The sequence below is a fragment of the Sarcophilus harrisii genome, chromosome 2, assembly GCF_902635505.1.
Source record: "Sarcophilus harrisii chromosome 2, mSarHar1.11, whole genome shotgun sequence".
NCBI classification, from domain to species: domain Eukaryota; kingdom Metazoa; phylum Chordata; class Mammalia; order Dasyuromorphia; family Dasyuridae; genus Sarcophilus; species Sarcophilus harrisii.
The window spans coordinates 77,730,131-77,748,511 of NC_045427.1; the positions used below are offsets into that span (position 1 = coordinate 77,730,131).

Below are 18,381 nucleotides of genomic sequence, written 5' to 3' on the forward strand. Positions count from 1 at the left end.
GTATAGCAAAGTTCTTAAAAACATGGGGATTTGGATTATAATTTTTTTGATAAATGTATCCAATATAATCGAATTTTCCTATGTATTTTATGTATTTAAAAATTATCATTTTGGGGCAGCTAAGTGGCACAGTGGATAGAGCACCAGCCCTGAAGTCAGGAGGACCTGAGTTCAAATCTGATCTCAGACACTTAACACTTCTAGCTGTATGATCCTGGGCAAGTCACTTAATCCCAATTGCCTCAGCAAAAACAAAAAACAAAAATTATCATTTTGAGATGGTGTCTATAGACTTCACTAGACTGATTATGGGTTCCATTAAGAAAAAGTTAAGACTTCCTGTTCCGTAGGGTAATTTTACTTAACTGATTGTTGTTGTTATTCTATTTATAAAGTAGAGTAGTGTGGATGAGACAGTGGGAAGTGACAAAGTTGTTTAAAAAAAATAAACAAACCCAAATGCATTAATAAAATGTAAAAACTAATGTCACCTCTTGCTGAAGCAGACTATTTGGGATATTTTAAAGACAATATGTGGCTAATTATAAGGAGATAATATTCATAAATCCTTTTAAGAAATCAAAGGAACCCCCCACAAATTCTCAATATAAATTACTATGACAGGGCCTGCTCTGATGCTTTCTGCAAGTGTCCCCTTTGGGAGTGAAGCACCAGGCTTTATTACATAAAGAAAATATAAAAGTTGGCATTTGAAGAAAAAAAATGGAAAGGAATCAACAATGATCAGAGTAAGCCCAGAAGGCATCTTAATTTTCGCATGGCTTATTTGCATTTGAAACACTGAGAATTCCTCTTTAGAGCATAGAGAATTTTGTACATGTTAGATTGCTTTTCACTTGAAAGTTTTCTTAAATGTTTGGAAGATGATCAAATTTTAATTGGAGGACCTGTCTTCTTCCATCAGGTGTGGGGGTGTTGTGTCTTCCCGGTATGAGAGGCAACAGCTGATTCTAATAGCAGAATGAGACAAAAATACAGGAAATTGAAATACTTGCACCACCATACGCCTAGAAGTCTAAGAAGAGAATGCACAGGGGGAGAGGGTGTTAACAGACCTGAAGCTCAGAATCAAGCCAAGTCGTAGCTAAGAGCTGATACCTTTGAAATTTAGAATTTTTGGATCTTTTACTTAGACCAGAGTTTGTATGTTTGTACCAAGATCACTCGACCATCCTCCAAACATGTTGCAGGTTTTCTCTGTCTCTTTGTTCACAGTACAATTACACTTAAAATGTTCTCTCTTCCATCTGGACTTCTTGAAACCTACTTCCCACCCTCACTCCCCCTTCAAGGTTCGGTCCAACTGCCATTCTTCCCACGAATTCTCTCCTGACAGAAATGAACTCCGAGAGTACTGTACTTGGTTAGTTGGTGCCTCTGTTCTGCATTTATAATACTCTTCTTTCTATGATGTACCTTGTTGTTATCTACACATTTCCCATGAAAGATTATAATTTCCCTAAAGAAAAGGAACATGTCTTAACATTATTTTTTGTCTCCCTTGGCACCAGCACAAGGCTCTGCACATGGGAAATAATCAATAAATGTTTGTGGTACTAAGTTATATAGTAAAATACCTGACACATTTTGGAAAAAAAATATTTCACTTATTTACTTTTTACTCTCTGGAAATGTAGGTATCTTCACCTCCTAGAGACAGCTGATGGTACAGTGGAAAGAGGGTTAGATCTGGAGTCAGAAAAACCTGAGTTCAGGTTTAGCTTCAGATATTTACTAGCAGAATGACCCTGAATGGTCACTTTCCTCTTCTTAACCTCTGTTTCCTCAGTGTATAAAATGGGGACATTGATAACATCTCCTTCCTCAGATTGTTGTGAGGATAAATGTAAGGTGCTTTATAATCTTAAAATAATGTATAAATATTACCTTTTAAATTATTGAATCATCAAAGGACCTTTCCTTAGATTTTCCAGTTCAAGCATATTTGCTTTTAATAAAATCTTTAGCCCAGCATACAAAAAGTATTTTAAATATTTCTCACTCTATCTGCTATTTACCAGCTATGTTCCATTTATCTATCAATCTATCTAGTGATCTATATCAGTTATTTATCAACTATCATCTATCTTTCTATATCAGCTATCTGCTACTTACTGGCTGTCATCTGCCTATGTATGTATGTATGTATCAAATTATGGATTAGCTATCTATCTAGCTAATCTATCTATCTATTCCTATCTCTAAATCTATCTTCTTTGATCTTGACCTATATTTTAGATGTAAAAATTTCCTTCCATTATATAGATAAACAACTCTAATGTATTGTTTAAAGAAAATGTCCTAGGACACTGAGATGTTAAAAGATTTTCCCATGATCATATAGCTGGTGTTCAAGACTTCAAACCCAAGTCTTTCTAAGTTCAAGGCTACTTCTTTTATCCACCATACCATATGCCCTTTCCAAATATATATATATACATTTGTTATACAAATATAAATATTATATACATACATATTTATACTTATCCACACACAGTACTGATAAATACATACATATTTGTATATATGTACACACTTATAAAGCTCTAAGTGATATATATATACATATATATTTATACATATGCACATACATATAAACTCTTAAGTGTCTTTGCTAATAATTCACATTTTGCTAATAATTCACATTTATATGTAATATATTAACTATATTTGCATATGTTCAATATAAAATATGTTCACATACATTACATAACTAACATATTTTATATATAATTCTATTGGTGATATATTCACATTAAATAAGCATACATGTGAATTATTTATAAAGGTACACCTATGTTTATTAGTTACAGATCAAGAATCTGAGTTCAGTTGAATCTGTGAACTCAAAATATAAAAAACAATATAGCTCCAGGTATAAGGCTCCAGGTGACTTTAAATGGGCATCCACTTCTTCTTTTTTGACTTAAAGGCACTGAGCAAAAACCAGTGGAAACCAGGATGGCAGCTTTACAGAAAAGGGTAAAAGAATTTATTTTTACCTATCCAGAAATGGCTTTTGGATCATGGATAATCACAATCAATAGATAATATGAAATTGTAATTTTCTTCATTAATCTGAACTTTTACACCCAACACTTCTAATAGAGCTACTTTCAAGAAGTCAGATTGACTCATCTGCTCTCTTCCTTTCTCTTCTCCTTTAATTGTAATATTCATGTGAATGAGGAGTGAAATCATCAAAATCCAGATAATAGAAGATAAGCAAATGCCAGTTGGAATATCAGTTCCCAGTGTAGTAAAGTATTTGTATGATCAAAATCCTCTTTAGCAAATTTAAAACATCATAGAAGAACTTATAAGACTAAAATTTTTATAATATCTACAAGCTTTTCTTGTTATATAATAGAATCATAAGTTCACAGATTTAGACCTGGAGGGACATATTAGATTGGGTGATTCAGGAGGTAGAGGACAGCATGACCTGAGTTCAGATCCTGCCACAGACTCTTATTAGCCACATGGGGAATGATTTCTGGGGAAATCATTTAGCTTCTTAATGCCTCAGGTTCCTCATCTGTACAACAAAGATAGCACTTACCTCACAGGGATTGTAGTGAGTTTCCAATGCCTTACACACAAAGTGTGTAAAGAGCTTTTCAAATCTTAAAACCCTATAAAGTGCTAGCTTATTATTATTGACCCTACAGTTTTAGGTTACAAGATGTGAATTCTTTGCATACTGTTAGAACTTGACCTTGCCTCTACAATGCAGCTAGGGGAAGCCAGCATTCTGGACCAGTCATCTCTAAGAGGGAGAGTAGAGTTTCCCTTGCCCTATCCTGGAATTATGTTGGTACAGCATCATCCCTTTTTATTGGTCTTAGATTTGAACCCAGCAATACTGTATCAAGCATTCCACCTCTGCCGCAGAGAGACAACTCAGTTGGGCTGGCCACATTGTTTGAATGCCAAATGTACACTTATCAAATCCATCTATCTATCTATCTATCTAATCTATATATTTATACTTTATGGAGAACTCACACAGGGTAAGCGCTCACAAGGTGTCCTTGTATTGCTAATGCAAGGACATTCTCAAGATCTCTCTTCAGAAATTTACGATTAATTATATGACATGGGAGACACTGGCATAGGACTGCCGCACATGCCATACCCTCATCAGGAAAGGTACTATGCTCTATGAATAAAGCAGAATTGAATTAACCTAAAAGAAATGTGAAATGTACAAAATTAGAGAAATTACCCCAAATGTTCAAAGGAATTATTTGTGTCCAACATGTGGCAGAGCATTCCGAGCTCATAATGATCTGATCAGCCATAGTCCAACACATTGTAACTCAACTCTAACAGTGATTTCATTTTGTTCCTCTTTGAGAATTAAGAACAGCAACCAACCATTATATCACCAGGCTGTTACTGTATGGAGGAGCTTTGGGGACACGATCTGACTTGTGGAATATCTAAATGTGTACAATACACTCTTATGTTGTATGTAGGTGTTTCAAACTAGAATTTGTCTTTGAAAATGAATTCTTCCAGTTTATTATATATACTCAACATTAGGAAGCAGATAATTAAGCATCCTTTTGACAAGCCTTTTTTCAACCGGGCTAGCACTCCTTTAACCATCATCTCATGGAGCTAGGAATCTACATTAAAGTGATATACAGAAAAATTCCTCATCTATGTTGTTTTGAAGGGAAGGGAAAATGAAGATTCAGAAATTAAGTAGTGTTTTATCTTTACAGACCTGGGTAGGTACTTGTGATCGTCTTCTGTTCTTTCCTTCATTACGTGATTTTCTTTTAACTTGACTTTCTCGAAAAGATTCAAAATAAGGGCTCTCTAAGAGCTGTGCACAATTTAGTCTATCATCTGGATTCATCTTCAAGCAACTCTTTGGAATAACAGAAAATAAAAAAAAAGGAAAGGTAAGAGAAGGATCTGCTGTGTTATTGTTTGCAGCCAATCAATCAACATTTATTAAACAACCATGGGATAGGCTCCTTGCTCTCAAGGAGTTTATAGTCTAATGGGGGAGAAAACATGCAAATATATACAAAGCAAACTATACACAAGATGGGAAAGGCTCTGTATAAAAGATGGGACTTTAGTTAGGACTTAAAGAGAGCCAATGAAGCCAGGAGGTAAAATTAAGGAGGAAACTTGGAGCTAATGAGCTAATGCTAATGCTCATGCATGTGGTAGAACAAAACATCTATTAAGAGGGTTTTGCTCAGAGCTATAGGATTATTCTGTACTTATAAAATGGAAGTACAACTTTCAATCTTACTAAAACTAGGCTTTGAGGAACTTCAAAATGTTGACTTTAGAGTTAACAAAGGAAGAGTATTCAGTACATTTTTACCAACTCATGGGATAATTACATTATCCTACCTACACTTCTCCAAAGCAAACAATTTAAAGCATGGGGTTCTTGGAATGTTTTTACTCAACTCATGGGAGCTGATGAGATCATCAAGTACGATATAATAGAGAAAAAATAAGATGGCTCTGAATAGGGTCTTGGGGGACCCTAATGCTTAGGATTCATGACCTCGATAAAGAGCAAACAAATGAGACTTAAAATGAGATAGAAAAGAGGAGAATAGAGAGAGAACAATATCACAGGTGTCTAGAGAGGAGAGTCTCTAGAAAAGGGTTCTTCACACTATGGTCAGATTTTAGAGAATCTCTGACTTTGGATTAGTGGGGTAGGGTGGGGATTACATCCTTATTCTTCGCAATCTTTGACTGAAATTTAACATTTTCTCCAATTACTTAAAAATGTTAGTCTCACAGACTGCCAAAGGAGGAGTCTAAGACCCAAAATATCTTATGACCCCCTTAAGGACTTTTTCCTCCTTGTAATTAACAAAACAATAATAACAGTTAACAAACTCACATTTATGGGTAAAGTTTAAGTTTTACAAAGTACTTTCCTTAAAAACAACTCTGAGAGGCAGATTACTTGAAACTAGAATCAATCAATAAATTCTGCTTATAATAAGGATCAGGAAGATAAAAGAAAAAACTGAACCTCTAGATTTAAGACTGCTTTGGATTTCAGTCTGCCTAGGTTACTGTAGATAAGGCCTCCTATGAATAAAAAAAAAAAAAAAGTTTGGATTTGACCCTAATACAATAAGACTCTCCATGTTGTGAGTTGATGCCAACCAACCAATGACAGCCCAAGTGTTTGAAGTCCTGCCTGAACTCAGGTATTCCTGGCTCCAGATCCAGCACCCTACCCACCATACCACCTCATGCAGTAATATTGACTCAACTCTAATCTCGTGTCCTGGTTCTGGTATTCTTGTATTATTCTTCCATGACCTCATCCATCTTGTAACCCAGTTCCAGTCACTAGGTCCCTTTCTTATCCTGCTCTATGGCTGAATTCCCATCTTGGTTGCTTACCTCATACAAGCTTGACTTATGTATCACTTCAATCAAGACTTTTCATGGACTAAAGTTTTATCCTTGGGCTGCACATCTGTGGGTCCGTTTACTGGTAGTAGGTCATGGAGGGACATAGTCTCCTCGATCTGCTGCCAAACCTCCCTAATGCCAGCAATGCTATTTGGGAGGGGGGTTCGGGGAGGGAGCAATTAGGATAAAGTGACTAGAGTCACACAGCTAGTGTCTGAAGCCAGATTTGAACCAAGTCCTCCTGACTTCAGGGCCATTGGTCTATCCACTGCGCCACTTAGCTGCCCCTGCTACCCAATCTCACAATGGCTATTCTCCTGGCAGAGCTTCCTCCTAAAGCCCGCTTTGTGACCTTTGCCAACCACATACCCTCCCTTCTCCCATAGATATGAGGTCTTCAGGTCCCAGCCACGTGGACCTCTTCTCTGTCTTTTTCTCTTTCTCTGTTATATCCCACATTTGTTTCTAGAGACAGGAAAATGAGTTCAGCTGGTAAATTCAGAGATATAGCTCTGAGACTGAATCAGAGATATTACTCATCTTAGCTCGACTCCCTCTTCTTGTATAACCCGTGTGTGGTGGGGGGGCTCACAAAAGGCACAACCACATAAATGTGGCTCAAATTGACACCCGGGGGGGTGGTCCACATGCCCTCTTCTTCCAGAGGACTGACATCCAGATGGATCCCCACAAAGACAGAGGCAAAGGGAAAATACTCAGCCATGCACCAGCCCGGTGCTGCTGCAGACCAGCTCTTAGGAGGCTGGCCAAGTTTCTCTATGCACTCCCCCTCCACTAGGCTTTCTCTCTGCGTTACAAAGGATGTGACTTCATTCCCCATTGCAGTCCCATTGCAGAGGAAGGCTGTGAAGGCTCTTCTTGGGACTGTGCTCACGCCCCCTGTTTTCTGACTTCCCACACTCTCCATCTCATCTCTGCACTGACATCCTTTTGGTTTCTTTCACTCTGCTTCTCTCTTATCACCTCTCCCACCCTCCTCCCTTTCTTTTTCTTTAACTGATCATGTCACAGATCTGAAATATTTTTATCTTATATTCCTTCTAGTAAATAGAGTTTTAGGTTCACTATTCTTAATTTTAAAAGTGCACAAGCACATTCATATTTATACATTGTATTTCTAATATTTTGGAAATTGTTTAGAAATACATTATTTTGTTATGTAATTTTATATATACATACACACATTTCTAATGTATTTAGAAATACATTATTTTGATATGTAATTTTGTATATACATACACACATTTCTAATGTATTTAGAAATACATTATTTTGATACATAATTTTACATATACATACACACATTTCTAATGTATTTAGACATACATTTTTTGATATGTAATTTTATATATACTTACACATATTTCTAATCTATTTAGAAATACATTATTTTGATGTGTAATTATATATATATAAAAACATACACATATGAAGTATAGGTAGGGGGTGCCGTGGCTACAGCATTGGACCCAGAGTCAAGAAAACCTAAGTTCAAATCCAGCCTCAGTTACACTTATTGTGTGACCCTGAGCAAATCACTAAGCTTTATTTCAGTTTCCTCATCTATAAAATGGGAAGTATAATAGCATTCCCCTAATAGGGTTGTTGTGAGGACTGAGTGAGATAATAATTGTAAAAGATTTAGCACAGTGCCTAGCACATAGTAAGTACTACATAAATGTTAGTTATTATTATTATATTTATATCAAGTATATCATATTTACTTCTGGGTGGGTGAGTGAATGAAATAGTTACTTTTTGCTTATGATTTGATTTGTTTTCCTGAAATCAATACCTTCTCTTAGGGGGGAAAACAAAAGACTCTCCATCCCTGATAGACAGAGAGAGGATCAACCATACTAAATCTTGGCACTATATAACACATTATATCTTGATATAGCACTTACCTAATACATGCTTTAGTCTCACTTGCTTCCTCCTTCTCCTCACCCAGCTTTTTTGCTTTTTTTTAGTCATGGACCCCCCCCCCCCTTTGGTAGTCTGAGGAGGCCAATGGACCCCTTCTCAGAAGAATGTTTTAAAATACTTAAGGAAAAGCTAAATTTCAATTTGAGGTTAGTGAAAATAAAAATGTAATATTTTTCCATTCCGAGTTCATATGGAATATATCCATAGTTCCATTGGAAGTCTGTAGACCTGTAGATAATTTAGATTATCCTTTTCATATTTTTAGGGATTTGAGTACAGTAGCACAAATTAGAAAAAAACACACAAATGCATTTAGGAATAGATTTAAGTATAAAGCAGATTTAAAGATATGCTGCTGGAAGATCTTGAATGATTTTCTAATATCTTCATGTAGAAAATCCAAATTGGGAGAGGGAAAAAAAACTTTCTTAAAAAAGCCCTTCAAAAGACAGTAATTTTTAACTGCTTCTGGCAAGGTCCCAGGTTGTCATGCCTCCTGTCCTCACAAAATGGGAGGGCAGGAGGAGAGCAGGAACTTGACACTGGATTTCCCATTCCTGGGAAGTCTGGGAATCCCCTCCTCATTTCCCCAGGCAGCTGAGGTCACACAGGACAACAGTTAAGGTGGTTGGGTTCAGAGAAGGTAAGGGCAAAGGCGGGTAGCTAGAAACTGAAGACAGATGAAGACAGCAGGCACCAATGCAGAAGGCTTTAGGCTCTTGCTGAAATCACCCTATGCCCGCTCACATGGAAAAGGAGTGATTCTAACAGAAACTGAAGTATAATCATGGGCTTTTATTTCTGCAATCCTATTGCCACTTAGTTTATTCCATCTTCTAAATGGAGCTTACTGTAAAGGGTACTCACTCAGTGATAATGGATAGAGCATTCCTCTTCATAAGGAATCAACTTGCCTTTCCCAGTAGTTTTTTTTTTTTTAATTAGATAGGGCAAGGGAAGGACATAAACATTATAACATCCACTATGTACCAGGCACTGTACTAAGGGTTTTTACAAATATTATTTCATTCCTTATAACAATCCTGGAGGTAGCTGCCATTAATATCCCCATTTTACAGTTGAAGAAACTGAGGCAATCAGTCATTTAGTGACTGGTCCAGGGTCACACAGCTGCTAAATGTCTGAGGCTGGATTTGAACTCAGGAAGATGAATCTTCCTGGCTCAAGACCGAGCACTCAATGCACCATGCGTCACCTAAACAAATACAAATCTTGAAACATCAAGATGAAAGCCCTTCAAATTTGGCCCTATAGGAAGAGAGACCAACAAAGTCTGTGGGTTCACTGGGATGGGGAACTCCTAGATGAGAAAACACCTTCTACCAACACAGGTCCTCACCTTCTCTGCAGTTTACAGCTTTAGTTACTTAGAACGTTTAAGAATTTAATGACTTGCTCTGAATTTTTGATCTTCTAAGTCATTTTTGTCTTTCTGGATAGAATAAGGATGAGTGAAGTTGGGGATGAGGTGAGGTTAGAGAAGGACCACTTATAGATATGAATTATCAAGCTTAGAGGAGCTAAAAGTGGGGGAATAATTGAAGACTAGGTATTTCTTGTTAACTGAAATATGAGGACCACATGCTGCATTTTGTAATGATAAAGTCTCAATGAAATAACTATATAATTTCCAGTAGTTGGGTAATGCAAAAATACTGCATATATGGATGGTTCTGGCTCTCCTACATCCACATCCTTCAGTGTTTGATAGGATCTTAGGATGCAGCTTTGGCTGAATTCCTTTAAAGGTAGGGCTATACTCTTTAGCTATGGACTGACTGACTTGAATGAAGTAAAGACAGGAAATACCACTACAAGTAAAACACAAGTTATTTTGTTACATGTAAATCTGGTGGTACAGAAGTTTGTTTAATTATCCAGCTAATATGTTACATAACAGTGAAGATATTATTCCAAGATGTGATTTGACCTCTTTTCTTACCTATTGGTCTGTTGATAGTGGATGGATGACACTTCCTGACTTCCAAGCCTAAAAAAAATGTTCCTTAACAGCATGTCATGAACTGAGAAGTGAGTGGTAGGAACACATCATGTAAGTTAATGACAGTTTATGATGATCATCGATAAAGAGGGACTAAGAGTAGTAGGCTCAGAAATCCCTCATTATTTGACCATTTGATTCTAGATTTCACCTGGATGGTCAAAAAGCATCACATATTTTCCCATCTGTTCCAGGCCACCAGATAGAAGATTTTGTTTCAGTTTTTCACAGGATATTCTAGAGTTTTAGAATTATTCTTTATGAGACCCCAAAACAGGGTTGCTAAATCATGAGGGTAGATACAAAAACAAAAAGTTTTTTTTTTAATTCTCTAGATGCTTATGGTTCAATTTTTTGGAAGGAAAGCAACAGGCATTTATTAAGTGCCAACTATGTGTCAAGCACTGTGCTAAAAATGTCTCATTTGATCCTCTCTATAACTCAGGAAGTAGGTACTATTATTATTCCCATTTTAAAGGTGAGCAAGCTAAGGCAGACAGTGACTTGTTTGGGGTCATAGTAAGTTCTTAATTAAAGCTGGATTTGAGTTCAAGTCTCTTGACTTTACTATTTATTATGCCATCTAACTGCCGATAATAGTAATAAATAACAAATAGTATAATAGTCTGGATGCCTTATTTAGTCAATAATATTATTGACATTAATCTCACTGACTCTGGATTTGACTTTCTCTTGATAGAATTCTGATTTTCACCGTAACTTCATTGTATAAAGCAGTCTTTCAACAACTTCCCATACTATTGAGGATATACCATTAAAAAAATCATATATATCTTATTCAAAAGAAATAGAATAGGGTAAAGAAGGACCAAAGTACTATTGCATATGAAGAAAATTCAGAATCCAGGATTTAGAAGGGAGAAATATGGTAGGTATAAAAGAGGACCTAGCTGACCTTGATCAGTGCAAATCTCTAGACCCTCAAGAACTTAATCAGGGAACTGAAAAAAGGGGCAGATATGATTGTCATTGTTAGGGATCTTTGAGAGGTATAGAGGACAGGATGCAGAGAAGAACAAACCTGCCCCATATTAAAAAAATTTCAAGAACTACATAAAGTTTACCAACTAGAGACCAGTGAGCTTGACTTCAGTTCCCAGCAAAATTTTAGGAAGTATTATTAAAGGGATGGCTACTTTATATCTAGAAAAGGAAGCTGCAATCACAAAAAACCAGTATGATTTCTTTTTTTTTCCAGTATGACTTCAAGAAGACATCATTCAAGCCAAATCTTCTCTGACAGGTATTAAATCATTAGCACCGAGAGGAGGATTTATTGTTTTGCCTTTGTATCTCAAATAGTTTAACATAGTACTTTGCACATGGTAGGTTCTTAATATTTATTGAATTAAATTGAATAGGATCAGACCTGGAGTTTAGTAAAGCATTTGATGAAGATATGGTCATATATTGGGAAACTTGAAAAAATGTGGGACTTGTATTCGTTGAATGGCTAAACCCAAGAGAAGTCAATAGTAGCTCTTTGTCAAGTTGTAAGAAAAGCTCCAGTAGAGAGTTCCAGAAATCTGTGCATGGTCCTTTGCTGTTTAATATTTTTATCAGTAACTTGGATAAAGACATACTCATCAAAGTGGTAAATGACATAATGCAAAGAGCCAACGCTAATATAATGGAAGAGAATCAAGATTCAAAAAAATATTCCTAGGTTAGAATACAGGACCACAGATAATAAAATAAGATTTTAGAAAGACCAAGAAAAGTCTTAAACTTGGTTAAAAAAAATCAACTACATTAGTACAAGATGTGGCATGTATAGCTAGACAGTAATAGTTTGACTTAAAATGATGGAATTTTAATGAACTGCAAGCTCATTATAAGTTAATTGAGATGAAATTCAGTCTCATCATGATGCTGAAAGTGCTCTCTCCAAAGTCACCAATGACCTATTAATTGGCAAATCCAATGAACTTTAATCAGTGTTGCTCCTCCTTGACCTCTCAGCAGCATATGATACTATTCATCATGTTCTTCTCAAGGATACTTTCTCTTCTCTAGGCTTTCATGACATTCCCCTCTTGGATTTTCTTCTACCTCTCTGTTCATTCCTTCTGTCTTCTGATTCTCCAGCTATGTCAGATCTGCTCTGTCCTGGGTCCTATTTTCCATATTATTTTACTTTGTGATCTCATCAACTTTTATGGGTTCAATATCATCTCTTTACACCCAATCCTAGACTGTCTGTTGAGCTACAGTCACATAATTCCAACTGCCTCCTGGACATCTCGAATTGGATGTCAAACTCAATTTTTTTTTTTTCCAAAACCTTCTCTTTTGAACTTCTCTATTATTGCCATGGGTATCACTAACCTCTCAGTAACCCAGGATCATTGTTTGGGACCTGATTGGGTCCAGATGGAATGTAAATAGAAGTCATTTTTGCTTTGGCCAGAAACTTTGAAGGTCTTCCTCTCCCAGATCCATTTATTTATTTAGAATTTTGGGAGGGACTAGGAAAAGGAGGAGATTCTTTGCCTTAATTGCTACCTAGCTTTAATCATTGAATGGGTGCAGCCTCAGTCAAACTGAGACCTTCTGAAGACCTTAGCTTAAAAAGGGCAAAGTCTCACATTTCATTCAGGACCATCTCAAGTCATCCTGATTTATATCTTGCCACTGGATCCAAATGGCTCTGGTGGGGATGAGGGGGAAATGAGGCAAGTAATCTTGCCCAGCCCTCCCTCACTTAAATCTAATTCACTTGCATGTCACCACATCATCTCCCTGATGTCAGGGTCCTTTCCAGAACAAAGGACAAACAACAACAGCAGCAACTTGGGATCACGACCTTAGTATCATTCTCTCTCTCTCTCTCTCTCTCTCTCTCTCTCTCTCTCTCTCTCTCTCTCTCTCTCTTTCTTTCTCTCTCTCTCCCTCCCTATATCTACTGAAAAATCCACTGTTAAATCTCACCATCTTCACATCATGCCTTCTATATTTCTCCTTCTATCCACTCCTACAGTCACAATACAAGCTCAGACTTCATCGTGCCTCTGCTAGACTACTGAAATAACTTTCTAACTGGTCTCCCTGCCTCAAGTCTCTCCCTACTCCAATGTAGCCTCCACATAGCTGCCAAATTAATATTCCAAAACACATGTCTGATCATATCACTCCCTTTTTAAAAAATCTAATATAGCTTCATGATAAAATACAAATTTCTCAAGCTGACACTTAAAAATCCGCCACCATCCCACTTCCACCTACCTTTCTAGACATTTCATAATATCCCCCATCACGCACTCTGAGTCTAGGAAGACTGGCCTCCTATCTGTTCTTTGTAATTAACAAGCCACCTACTTTTTCTATACTTTTGCACCATACCTGGAACTCATTCTCTCCCTTCCTAGGAGAATCCTGCCCTTCTTTTTACACTTAGCTTGTTTGCCCACTCTTAGAGGAGGTGGCTTTTTTCTGTTCCTCCCAGTTGTTGGTATATGCCATCACCCTTCTACATTACTCCATATTTACTTACTGGCATATATGCTGTAATCTGACAGCCTTAGAGGCAAAGAGATAAACATTGTAATGCTTCATAAAAGTTGCTATTGCATCTATCAGTCATAGCTATAATGGAACCTCTAAAGTACCTTCATGAAGTTCAAAGCCACTGGAGGAGTTTGAGGAAATTTTTCCTCAAGTGTTTCCTAGAAAAAAAACAAAGAAATGTCAAAGATATAAACAACATCATGATAGCGGGAGACTGGTATAGCAGATAACAAACAGCTTTTATTTAATTTGATTTACAAAATTCACCTCAGTTTATACTAGAAAACTTAGTACTAGAAGACACTTATTTTTTATCTATTTATTTATCTTGCTGAGGCAATTGGGATTAGGTGACTTGCCCAGGGTCACACAGATAGGAAGTATTGAGTGTCTGAGGTCAAATTTAAACTCAGGACCTCCTGAATTCAGGGCTGGTGCTGTATTTACTACACCATCTAGTTGCCCCTACTAGAAGGCATTTCTCTAACTTGAGTTTTATCCTCTAGTTCACCAATTATACTGCTAGCTCATTAAGTGATTCTGGGTTAATGTGGCCTTCAGTTTCCTTGCTCTAAAGGAATAATCATTCTGTAGCATGAAACACTAATACTGAGTTTAAATCTAGTTGCAGACCAGGACAAGCCACTTAACTGCTTTTTGCCTCTGTTTCCATATCGGCAAAATGAATATAATACCAGAACCTAGCTCCTAAGTTTAGTTGTGAGGATAAAAAATGCTTTACAAACCTTAAAGGCTAGCCAATATATGCTAGCCATTGTTATTACTAATGTCGGTTAGATTATGATAGCATTAGCTTAAAATCATACACCTCTTCATTACCAAGTCCTTTAAATACATATCTCATTTGCGTTTTACAACAGTTCTGTGAAATAGACATATCATTCCAATTTTACAGGTGGGGAAACTGAGGTTCGAAAAATTCTCATTTAAATGTCACATTCAAAGCCAACGTAATTGAAATTTTTATGAAAAACAGAATAAAGTATTTGAAATATGATGTTATCAAGATAATCCAAAACTGTCACTTGTTAACTCTCAAATAATTATTACAAAGTAAGCAAAGGCCATCCATTTCGGGTGTCTACAAAATTGGGCCATTGCTGGACACATCTATCACAAAAGATGATTTCTTGGCCCCACTAAGACTTAGATTTTCAGATTATTTCTGAAAGAAGTCACAAGCTATGATGGAAAGAACACTTATCTTAGAACCAAAGACCCAAGTTCAGGTCGTTATTAGATGTAACTGAGCAAGTCATTTCATTTCTCTAAGATTCAAGATTCCTATTGAGTAGATATTCATCAGTTGGGGAATGACTGAATAAGTTATGGTATATGAATGTAATTGAATATTATTCTTCTATAAAGAATGATCAACAGGATTATTTCAAAAAGGCTTGGAGAGACTTGCATGAACTGATGCTAAGTAAAGTGAGTGGAAACAAGAGAACATTGTATATGGCAACAAGATTATGTGATGATCAATTGTGATGAGCTTGGCTCTTTTCAAAATGAGGTAATTCAAGGCAATCCCAATAATTTTGTGATGGAGAGAACCATCTGCATCCAGAAAGAGGACTATGGGTACTGGATGTGAATCACAACATAATATTATTTCCCTTTTAAAAATAGCTTTTTTATTTTCAAAATACATTCAAAGAGAGTTTTCAGCATGCATCCTCGCAAAATCTTGTGTTCCAAATTTTTCTCCCTTCCTTCCTCCATCCCCTCCCCTAGACAGCAAGTAATCCAGTACATGTTAAACTTTCCAATTTTTCTACACATATTTCCATATTTATCATGCTGCACAAGAAAAATCAGATCAAAAGAGGGAAAAATGAGGAAGAAAAAAACAAACAAGCAGATAGCAATAAAAAGGTGAAAATACTATGTTGAGATCCACATTCAGACATCATGATTTTCTCTCTGAAGACAGATGGCTGTCTCCATCATAAGTCTATTGCAATTGATCTAAATCACCTACCTGACATTGCTATGAGGATCAGATGGTCAATTATGCATTAATAATTCCTATTTAAAAGTGCTTTACAATTTACAATGAACTTTTCTCCCCTCAACCCTCCAATGTAGGAAAACCCACTGTAACTAAAAAGCAGTGTTGTTGATTTGATAGGGATTGTTTTCATTGCTCCATAGAACTGAAATTCCCTCTACCAATACCCGTTGGCATCTCCTCCACAATTTATAGTCTCAGAGAGTTGTCTGGAGCCCTGAGAGGTTGAGTGTATTGTCATGATCCACAGTCAGTAAATATCGGAGGGGAAATGAAGTAGTCTTCTTGATTTAGAGATCAGTTTTCTATCTTCTACGACATGCTGCCCTCTATACTATGGAAATATGTTATAATAATTACTCTTTAGAATTTCATTCAAATAAACCTCTTCATTTGGAGGCAATTGGGGTTAAGTGCCTTGTTCAAGGTCACAAAGCTAGCCAGTGTCTGAGTCTGGATTTGATTTTGGATCCATCCTGATTGTAGGGCCTCTTATGCATATAATTTTAAAGCTGTGATTGATCCAGATTGTGATTAGACAAAATTGGCCTTGGGTTTCAGACTGAAACCTAAAGAATGAAGTTCCCCCATATCTGGAGTACTCTAGTCCAAAACTTCTTAAACTTTTTCCATTCCCTTTTCACTCAAGAAATTTTTACACAACCCCTGGCATAGAGATATAGAAAAGAAGTATACAAATCAAACATTTACTGATAACAAATCATAATTTCATAACCTCCATATTCAGTTATAAGACTCCACACAGTGTCTTGACCCAGAGTTTCAGAAGCTGGGCTAGTCAAATGTATGGCTTCTGAATAAAAGTACTTTCCTTCCAGGCAAATTCCAGACCATTTGTGGTTTTAAAGACAACTACCAAACTTTAACTTCAAAGAAAATAGAAAATTAATGTCAAAAAGAGAGTTTATTATGTTGTACTTGCTTCAGCATCCTGAATGAGACTAACCGAAAGAAGTTAGAGATGCTTGCTCTCTATGAATCCTTGTCTCACAAATATACTAGTTGTGATTTGTTAAATGATCATTCATTTGCCACAGTAAAGAAAGCAATAGTGGATAAGACATTTATTTTGTTGTTAAAAGCTTTATTTCCCCTAAAGATAACAAAACATTCCTGGACAATACATTTTTCCCACAGACATTGCTTTCTCTGATTAATTATTTTTAATGTTTCATGTTGTTTCTAATAAGTTCCCTCCCCCTGCTTCTTTTTGTTTTTAAGAAGGAAAAATAATTTTTATCTGGATGTAAAAATAAAAAGGTGTTATAGATCTATATTCTAAAAATCCCACACAGAGGAGTCAGGTATAATAGTGAAAATGAGACAATATAAGCTAATAGGTGCAATGCTTGAGTCACGAATTAGGGAAGCTCTATAGAGCCCATAAATAAATGTGGGGGTCGCAAAATTATGATTTATTATTAGTATATGTTTGATTTGCATTCCTATTTTATATACTCATATATCTAGGATGACAAAAATTTCTCATGCAAAAGGGTCATAAGTAGAAAAGTTTAAGAAGCCCCGTAATAGAGCAAGATACTCTCATAGTAGCCTTGGCAACACAACCACTTTTTGAAGGGCCTGCACAGGGCTCATCTTAACTCTAACAAGAGCCTCTATTGACCAAGTTTTTGTGTCAGTTATGACCAGATCTACTGCCAATGTTATAACAACTGTTCACATTACCTGAGAAGACCAAAAGACAAATAAACAAGTCTTTCCTCCAATTAGATTGCCAAAACAACTTTGGTTCTTGCTTCAAATGTACAAAGCAATAATGCAGTACCAAATTTCCATGCTGGTTAGAACACGTATAATCCAAAATTTATTATCCATCTTCCTCAAAGGTTAAGGATACAACTTGTAAAATCTTAGCTTCTTTTTAATAGGTTCTCAACTTAAACATATCAATTAATTGAGAACCTATTTGAACCTCAGTTTCCTCATATGTGATATTTGAATAATATGTCTCCCTGACTTATTACATGGAGTTATAAACTCAATTATACACATACATACACATATATATGCATACATAGATATGTATATATATATATATATACACATATGCATTATGTAACAGAGAGAACTATGTAACTATGAAGGAGCATATAATTTTGAGGTAATGGTATTATTACAGAATCAATATTAATACTCTTTAAAGAAATCAAAGAAAGAAGAAAACTACTCATATATCCAAAAATATTTGTAGTAGCTTTTTTGTATGTGTGTTGACAAGGAACTGTAATCTAAACAGGGTGCCCTCCAATTGGAGAATGGTTGAACAAATATAGGACATTATTGTGATGGAAATCTATTATGCTTTTAAAAAATGATGAAAAGTTTCAGAGAAACCTGGGAAGACTTGTATGAACTGATGCAA

The 18,381-nt window shown here is 36.1% G+C and overlaps 1 protein-coding gene across 3 annotated transcripts in view; it reads right to left on the reverse strand.

The window, feature by feature from the left end:
• Positions 1–744: 744 nt before the first annotated feature.
• CDKL4 (cyclin dependent kinase like 4) overlaps positions 745–18,381 on the reverse strand; it is a 58,619-nt gene continuing 40,982 nt past the window's right edge. For all 3 annotated transcript variants that reach the window (XM_031950388.1, XM_031950387.1, XM_023494998.2), the window contains 3 exons: positions 14,041–14,097; positions 4,757–4,903; positions 745–971 (listed from right to left, as the gene is read on the reverse strand). In XM_031950388.1, the coding sequence (XP_031806248.1) occupies positions 870–971; positions 4,757–4,903; positions 14,041–14,097 (306 nt within the window). In that variant the 3' untranslated portion in view covers positions 745–869. The remainder of the gene's footprint in view (positions 972–4,756; positions 4,904–14,040; positions 14,098–18,381) is intronic.